The sequence below is a fragment of the Octopus sinensis genome, linkage group LG27 (genome assembly GCF_006345805.1).
Source record: "Octopus sinensis linkage group LG27, ASM634580v1, whole genome shotgun sequence".
NCBI lineage: Eukaryota > Metazoa > Mollusca > Cephalopoda > Octopoda > Octopodidae > Octopus > Octopus sinensis.
Genome location: NC_043023.1, coordinates 8,852,882 through 8,862,881, shown reverse-complemented (window position 1 = coordinate 8,862,881; position 10,000 = coordinate 8,852,882). Strand labels below are relative to the sequence as shown.

The following is a 10,000-nucleotide window of genomic DNA, read 5'->3' as shown; positions in this document are numbered from 1 at the left end:
TATATATATATATAAAAGGGTAAAGACCCCCTTCGGTCATGAATGACCATGGGATTGCACCTAGAAAGTTACCCTCCTAGACACAAGTCTGGGCAAGGTTGTTTATGGAAGACCAGCAGTCGCCCATGCATACCGGCCTCCCCTCTCCACGACACCAGTGTTATCCAAGGGAAAGACAAAGGTCGATACAGCTTGGCACCTGTGACGTCGCAACTCATTTCTACAGCTGAGTGAACTGGAGCAACGTGAAATAAAGTGCCTTGCCCGAGAACACAACACGCAGCCCGGTCCGGGATTCAAGCTCACAACCTCACGATCGTAAGCTAGACGCTCTAACCACTGAGCCATGCGCCTTCACACACACACACACACACACACACACACACACATATATATATATATATATATATATATATATATATATATATATATATATATATATATATATATACATACACACACATATATAATATACACATATATGTATATAAGTGGAATTTACCTGCGTTAAAATCCATTTATTATTTATTTATTTATATATTATGCAAAAAATTCACGTAAAGACGAAGTTTCTACCTTTAAAAACAAGGAGTTACAACCACTTTACTTGTGTGATTTTTTGCTATCCTGGTAACTATTTATTTATTTTTTTTCGTGTCTACTAAGGCAAATATACTCATCTCTTTATATATATATATATATATATATATATATATATATATATATATATATATATATATATATATATATATACATTATATATATATAAAGAGAGAGAGAGAGAGAGAGAGAGAGAGCGAGAGAGAGAGAGAGAGAACTAAAAGCCTAGCAGACAAACAGACATATCTAAAACTAACCTGGAGTAGAGAGAGCTTGCTATTGAGGAGGAAATGTTTTGACAACCATTGCATAGTGAGTGAATGACTGATAAGGAAACACATTTCGTAATTAAGGAATTAAGTAGCTAACTGCCGAATAATAAAGAAGTGAAGGGTAGCAAGGAGATCATTGAGAAGTCACAGCTCCGGTACTATGGATGTAAGATGAAAATAGTGCAAGAATGATGGATTCGTTGTGCCGGGGACTTAGAAGCAGATCTTTGGGGGCCTAGGAGTAGAACAAAGCAAGGTGGTTGGATGATATACATAGTCTTAGTTGGTCGCGCTTGGAAAGTGTTAAGGCGGTTTCTCCTGAGAGGACACTGTGAAGGAGCTGCCTGTGACATAATTTAAAAGATATTCCCAGGTTTTAACGGAATCTAACTCTATAGCAGCGTAATCATAACTTGGAGTAATTTCCCTCTTTGGATAATTGCAGGTCTTTGTGAAAGTGGGATATAGAAGCAACACAGCAATTAGGTTGCATGATTTTCTTAGTTGAATTTGTGACAAAACTGAAACATTTCCCAAAGATAATTAAAAAAAAAGACGTGTATAGTTATAATTGATTATTTCCTTTATTTATCTAACATACATTGATTCCAACACTATATTATTTTATATTCTGTAGGAAAGACTTTATTTCAAAAGAATTTGCAGTGTCAAACATGTTCAGGGATGATTTGCGATCATTCGCAAATGAGAAGTTGTCCAGGACTACTGGTAAAATGAAATGTTACTTTCCTCCTGTCTATTAAAATATGTCCATAACCGTCAATAGCAACTCAGTATGACCAGGTAGCTTGAACCATGCTTTTGCTAATTGTTTTCGGTGACTAAGGCGGCGAGCTGGCAGACACGTTAGCGCGCCGGGCGAAATGCTTAGTGGTATTTCGTCTGTCGCTACGTTCTGAGTTCAAATTCCGTCGAGGTCGACTTTGCCTTTCATCCTTTCGGGGTCGATAAATTAAGTACCAGTTACGCACTGGGGTCGATGTAATCGACTTAATCCCTTTGTCTGTCCGTGTTTGTCCCCTCTATGCTTAGCCCCTTGTGGGTAATAAAGAAATATATGTAGTCAGAAGGAAAACACTCTCTCGGTATTCCAATTTCACGACTCAGTTGGGTGCCAAGGATATGAGAATTGAAGGCGAGAGAGAGAGGGACGACCAACTCAAAGCTGATACTCGTTTACAACAGAGCAGACTGGAACACTATATGAGGAAGTGTCGTGTTTAATTCACAAAGTATCAACCGGTCCGGGAATCGAAACCACAAGCTTCAGACTTGACTTTTTTCTCTTTGTCTCAGGCAAACATCACTTTCAGTTGGGTGTATGAATGTACGTAACCAGGAATCAGCTTGAATACAAATCCCTCTACATAAATGTAGCGACTAGCGGGGCCAGGACCTCTGGACTGCTCGCACCCACGTTCATAGTTGATGGCTAATATATTCTTATCTCGTAAAATGTTGTGTTTGGGCGATTGGGTTGCATTGTTATACTGGAAATCCTTAAATTTCATAGTATAAGCAGTTCTTTTGGCCCCTGCTGCACAAAGATCTGAAAGCACAACCACCGCACAGCGAGGGTGCCGAGTGGCTGTGTATGCTACAACAGAAAAAAAAGGACGTCTCGATTTCTCCTGACGTCTGGCAGCTTTTTTAGGGACGTTCTGATATTTACTAGGGGTATTTGGAACTGCATTTAGACGCAATACTAACGCAATAACAATGAAGAGGTTACAAAAACGTCAAAATCCCGCTTAGAAGTTTTCAACTGCGCCAGTGTAAACATCGGACAACAAGAGTGGGCTATCTAGATCGTCTGAGAAAGAGTAATGTGCTAGGTCAGAGGATAAGGAGAGTGTGGGATCTTTTTTTCAAAGAAGTCTACAAAACAGACAAATTATTGATCTACGCTGTCAACTTAAACCAGGTTCAAACGGGAACACAGTTACTGCAGGTTACAATGTCTCGACAAGGAGCAAGAATAATTTTACAGGAACAAGATTAATAAATTCGTTAAGTAGCAACTGACTACCATCAGTTGTTGGTAGTCGGATGTCTTTAGGAGGCCGATTAAATGAGAATCGAATGCATTTAGCAACGTGTTACTGACAGAAGAAAATAGAGTGAAGAGAGATCTAATGAGCATTAGAAGAGAATTAATTGATAGAAGCATCGCGACCGACATGCTAGTAGCGACTTTGACCATTGACAAATGTTTCCTTGTAAAGCAAGAAGACTGTGCTCTAAGAGTAGAAGCTTCTTCGCTAAAATATGAAGGAACAAAAGCTGTTCGTTCGGCTCGTGTGGAAGATGAGCAACGTGGCAACAAAAATACAATCTGATCTTTTAGAGATCGAAACGGCTACATGCTGGTCGGTTCCGAACACTATGTGCAGCTTTCCAGCTGCACTTTCCGTGAGTGTTCGGAACAAACCGTAGATCGGAGAAGACAGGTGTACTTCATTGTTTACTTCAATAACTACCGACACAGATATGAGTTGCAGGAAAAAAAAAGCCGATTGCAGCAGATGAAATACTGGAGGTAACGAGCGCTTGCACAAGGCATAAACAGCTCGGGTTTCATAGTCTGCCTTCCGAGTGTTACAAATTCATGACAGATTTCTATGATGACCTTTTGAAAGACGTCTACTGCAGTTGGCTACTGAACGGGAGAATCCCTAGCAGTATGAGCTGGGGAGTGTTAACGCTGTTGAGAAAAGAGGTCATTATGGGAGACGTAACTAACAATTGTTGTCAAATAACTCCGCTAAACACAGTATAATAGTTTAGCCAAGGTGTTAGCAAAATGGGTGGTGCTTGCCTTTAGTGATCTGGTCGAGGAAGTGCAAGAGTATGTTATCACGAAAATGTCCACCTTGGAAACCTGCCAACTCATGCATCATATTGATGGAACAAAACTGGCTTCAAACATGGTCCTGATCAACAGGTTTCGACTGGGTCTACAATCATTATTTCGAACGTATACTAAAATCTGGCGAGTTCGATCCTGTTTATTTTCACAAGCTGAATCGCTGCAATGTACTGCAACACCTGCACTATGGTTAAGGCTAACTTCTTAAAAAACTTAAATTCAACCAGTTCAACAGGGTTACTCCCTCTTGCCTCTCTTGTAGGTCCTGGCTGTTGATCCATTACAGGAGAAGCTAGAATAGTTGAGGGGCATAACTTTCAAACAGCAAAAGCCTTGCCAGCACATGCCAACCACGTCATCGCCATGGTATCGGATAACACCGATGGGAAAGAGTTTGCTATATTTTCAAAGTTTATATGGAAAGATGGCAAGGCTTAAAATCTACTCAGACAAGTTAGAGATCTTGCGAGTTTGTAGCTCGGCTTCTGGAGAGGTATGTTCATGCCGGGGAAGGGCGTCGTGCTATGCTGGACTTACAGACCGGTTAAGCTACTTGGGGCTTGGACAGCTTTTTACGTCCAGGCGGACAAAATTTGAGATATAACAATGAGCAGGGTCGCCAGTCTTATCCAAAATGGTCTGAAAAAATCCTGTGAAATCTTGGCAGACGTGATAAAGTCTCACCTTGCTTGTGTTATTGTTTAGCCAGACAATAGTGCCTAGATCCAGTTTCCACGCGATCGCTTTGGAACGTCGTGCAAGGGACGTGTTCCGTTCATCAGGTGCTCCATCTTAATAAAGCAAAGAGCGAAACTCTGCCCTTGATATCTACGATGCCATCAGGTGGTCAAACCCCCCCAGATATGCGGATAACGAAATCGATAGATGTTTCTCTCCATAACTTATAGAGGTTTAACGGCGGAGAAGAGTAACTATATTCTCGCTGAATCTCTGGGTGCTGATAGAAATGGACTGCCTAGTCCGTTCCGGAGGAGTTTCGGATCGAAGTCTTCAATGGGACATTGGCAGAAGCCTTTGCTTTACATGTGCTGCGAACAGATGCTTCAGGTGCGACTTAAACTCTGCAAGTACAGAAACATATTAAATGAGGCCGTCTGAGAGGCGCGCAGAGAGATGAAATCGTTCCTCATGCTCAGTGTCTGGGCAAAGCTGATTTGCAGAGTTATGGAACAGCTGCCATCACGTGTGGAACATATCCGGTTAATAGCGAAGTCTATCGCGAGGATTGACTCACTGACCTCTTTCTACCGGGCAGGCTAGGCAGCTTTCTTCTGTCTGGTAGTATAGTGAAAGAGTTGTGTTGATGGGAACGAAAGGTATGAGAACAGGTATCCTTCCTTTGTGATACTCTCTTCAATTTCTGACATTATTTGCGTTTTGAAGATATACAGTATTATGCTAACAAGTTTGTTGTTACCCGGTTATGAGGGCGATTTTCTCTCCAAATTTCATGCGACAAAATTGTATTTTACTCCGTACCTATAAAATATACACGTAGAATAGAAACATATATATCCGGTATCAATTTATACATGTCTTTGCTTTTGCATTGCAAGGCTTGAGGAGCCTATTAAGACAACCGCTTTCTGTGACGTGTGCCGCTGTCTTTTTTCTGTTATTCATGAGGTTTGCACGCGTGGTTTTTCGTGTGTTTTGTGCACAAAATTTAAAGTCCATTCCGCTATTCAGCTATGGCTAAAGAATACTGCTTGTATCAGAGTAAGTTGTAATATTTTGCGCTTTATTATGGGTGGGGAAGAGGTGTGGTATTGATATGTGCCGTACTTCATCGGCCGTATGATAACGGTGGATAGTGTAAGCATTTATAACGCATCATGTATAAGTGGAATATGTCAATATATTATACAGGGGATGACTGAAACTCATCTCCCAACAGCTTTGTTTCAGTTTCATTTGTTGTCTTGAATAATTTTTGAAGTAAAGATTTGACTTTTACATGCTAAAAATCCTGCGTTGCTATTGTCGACGTTCGTTTGGTAGCATTATATGGCTGTTAAGGCGGCGAGCTGGCAGAATCGTTAGCAAGCCGGGCGAAATGCTTTGCGGTATTTCGTCCGCCGCTGCGTTCTGAGTTCAAATTCCGCCGACTTTGCCTTTCATCCTTTCGGGGGTCGATTAAATAAGTACCAGTTAAGCACTGGGGTCGATATAATCGACATAATCCGTTTTTCTGTCCTTGTTTGTCCTCTCTATGTTTAGCCCCTTGAGGGTAATAAAGAAATAAGTATTATATGGCTGTTATCTTCATTGTTACAGCCTCTCTGCCAATATGGGCTATCAGTGGATGGCAGTACATTGAAGTTTCAAAGATCCTGCAGCACATACAACAACTGCCTTGAAGCTTTCAGAAACAATTCCCTTACATGCAAAAATTGGTCCAATGGCACTGCTTGTGTTGCTTGTTGCAGAGACAACTTATGCAATAAGAATGATTTCCCTGGTAAGTGTTGTTAATTCTTTGGTTTAATCGCATCTGATTTATTTATAGAGTGGTTGTATACTGCCAACTTAACGTGACAGTCCTGTAAGGGAATAACACCACCGATGTTTAGCCCTAGGAAGCATCGACGTTTCCTGTCGGCCTTAAATGTGTCAAGCCGACAGGAAGCGTCGATGCTTCCTAGGGCTAAACAGCAGTGGTGTAAATCCCTTACAGGGCTGTCACGTTAATTTGACAGTATACAACCACCACTCTATCGCTCCACCACCGTACATATCTCTATGAGATATTTAGAAATTTAATATTTCTGATTTATTTATAGATGGATGTTTAATATGAAGATTGGATAATAGTTGATATATGATAAAATGAGTTACTGTGTACACTCACAAACACAAACGCACACACACATATACTCACATATATACTATATAATATATAATATATATGCGCATGTGTGTGAGTGTTGTATGTATATCATACACCTATATGTACATATATATATACATAGATATACACACACATATATACAAATCTCTCTCTCTCACTCTCTCTCTCTCTCTCTCTCTATATATATATATATATGCTCACACAAATACGCACACACACATTTATATATCAAGTATGCATGCATTGCACCTTCATTGGGTTTACGACCGTTATCCATGTTGTCATGGGTTAGACGGATATACTATACAACAATTGTTTTACAATCGAATGCCATTCCTATCACTAATGCTTACGCATTTTCTGGTAACGAATTTCTTATTTTACATTTCTTCCAATGCATGGAACGATTGAATGATTTGTTGACAGGAAAAGCGCTTGCGATTTTCAGAGTACGTTTTTTAACAAAGAGTACGTTTTTTAACACACACATATATGGACATATACAGGGCTTCTTTCAGTTTAGATATCTGAAATTTACAAATCAGGGTTTGATCGGCCGGAGTAGCAAACACTTGCCTAAGGTGCCACGCAGTAGGACTGAATTCTTAAGTATGTGTCGAACCATTTAACCATCTGGCTATCCCTGCACCTGTATACGCATCTTTACATATGTGTGTGCGTGTGTGTATGTATATGTATATATATATATTTGAATATATGTATGTGTATGTATATATATATTTGAATATATATATGTATATATATATATATATATATATATATATATATATATGTGTGTGTATATATATATATATATGTACATATATATGTGTGTATGTATGTATGTATGTATATATGTATGTATGTATGTCTATATATAAATGTGTACATATATATGTGTGTGTATGTATGTATGTATGTCTATATATATATGTGTATATATATGTGTGTGTATGTATGTATGTATGTATGTATGTATGTATGTATGTATGTATATATATATATATATATATATATATATATATATATATATATATATATATATATAGAGATGGAAAAGATGGAAAAGTTAATAATTAATTACAAAAATATACATAGACTCTGACAGCTGTTTCGATTCGATCTTTAGAAATTAACTAGAATAATTTAAAACACTATAAAGTTCAATCTCGACAAAGGTAGCAAAAAGATATACAATTACATGATTTGTTTAGTGTACAGAGCATGACAGCTAACTGAATATTGTTTTATAGAAAGAACATGGTATAAACCTTATAAGGGGTGAGGAGGTATATTTGTATTTATATTTATATTTATAACTTCTATAAATAGATATAAATTTATATTCATTTTGTTAACTCCGAAACAGCTGTCAGAGACTATGTCTATTTCTGTAATTAATAAATAATTATTAATTTGTCTATCTCTGTTTTCTTATTATTTTTAAACAATCGTATACCACAGATTATTCTATTACCTTATGGTTGAATATTAAATATAATATCTCAGCAGTTATCTTAGGTCATACACCAATGATTTCATCGGATGTTTTATTACTTAAAGAGATATCTAACCTTTAATTGAATCTCTCTCTCCTCCTCCTCTCTCTCTCTCCCCCTCTCTCTCTCTCTCTATATATATATATATAAAGACACACAGACACACACACATATATATATATATAAACTTACTTGGAGAAGAAGAAAATAACGCGCGGCGTTCAATCATATAATAACAATTTAATAAATAAAACATATGCATATATACATGCATATATGTACATACCTACATCTATATGTATATATACATGCATATATGAGTACAGGACACCACAAATAAACGTAGAACACAACGAGAAACGAAAACATAAAACCAAACAAGAAAACGGTCTTTTTAACAACGAAAAAACAGAGTACAAGACAAACAATACTAGGAATATTCCCCTTCATCAGCTGCCCCTGCTTCGACTCAATGCGTGTTTCATATATACATATAGATGTAGGTATGTACATATATGTATGTATGCATATGTTTTATTTATTATATATATATATATATATATATATATATATATATATATATATATATATATATATATATATGACGGGCTCCTTTCACTTTGTGTCTATCAAATCCACTACCAAGGCTAAGACACTTGCTCAATGTGCCACACAGTGGGACTGAATCCTTTGCGATTGGGAAGCAAATCTACTACACAGTAACGCCTATATATATATATATATATATATATATATATATATATATATATATATATATATATATATATATATACTCAAAATAAGCAACAAGAATGACTCCGGTAATTTGGTACGATCGTTTCGTACTACATCATTTTATTAAATGTTGTAAGTATTACAACAGTTTTAAAATGCTGAGTACTCATCAGCCAATTAAGTACCATATTCATTTGAATCTAAATTTTTGCTGAACTTCTGTATATACATACACACATATCCGTGAGTAAACCCTGCATATGCATATTACCTACACTCCAATCTCCTATGCCTAAAAGTGAAATCTAGCCAGTGACTCTCTCTCAACCATACAAGACCTTAGGCAGAACATATTAAAGGTAACTGGGTATAACGCATCGCACAAAGGCAGTTACAAAAGTAAACACACACTGAAAATATACATATGCATATGAATCATATTTAAATAATATTGAAATAATCCTATATTTTCATCCATCTCTCTCGTGTAAGAATCCATAAGCCAGAAAATTATGCAATTGCATATTTGTCCGTAGACTGGCTATATTAATGAAAGTATACGGTATTATAGACCGACTACAACTGATATTAGCAATTGGTTTCATACGGGGTATTAAATAACCCGTGATTATATAACAACACACTGTTAAATATATATTTCTATGTTCATAGTATATGCCACTCAGTGCATCCGTGGCACGTGTCTCATTTATAATCGCAATGTCTAGGTTTTTCTTTTATGTTCTTGAATAGGTTGGACGCATTCCTTTGAACTTCATCTGATTTTTACCGTGGACGCATATTCGACTTTTAAGAAGTTAACTGAAAATGTAAACACCACAGAAAACGTATCTAGAGCTGTGAGTTAGCATGTATTTTCTTTCGATCCCTCTCTTCGTTTTCTCTCTCTCTCTCTTTCTCACACACACACGCAGGAGTGGCTGTGTGGTAAGTAGCTTGTTTACCAATCACATGGTTCTAGGTTCAGTCCCACGTCGTGGCACCTTGGGCAAGTGTCATCTACTATAGCCTTGGACCGACCAGAACCTTGTGAGTGGATTTGGTAGACGGAAACTGAAAGAAGTCCGTCGTATATATGTGTATATATATATATATATATATATATATATAT

At 37.4% G+C, this 10,000-nt stretch overlaps 1 protein-coding gene across 1 annotated transcript in view; it reads left to right on the top strand.

The window, feature by feature from the left end:
* Window positions 1-10,000, top strand: part of LOC118768070 — a 15,243-nt gene that overhangs the window by 1,100 nt on the left and 4,143 nt on the right. Inside the window, exons 2-4 of the mRNA XM_036513860.1 lie at window positions 1,510-1,601; window positions 6,061-6,244; window positions 9,622-9,728. Coding sequence (XP_036369753.1) covers window positions 1,557-1,601; window positions 6,061-6,244; window positions 9,622-9,728 — 336 coding nt within the window. The 5' untranslated portion in view covers window positions 1,510-1,556. The remainder of the gene's footprint in view (window positions 1-1,509; window positions 1,602-6,060; window positions 6,245-9,621; window positions 9,729-10,000) is intronic.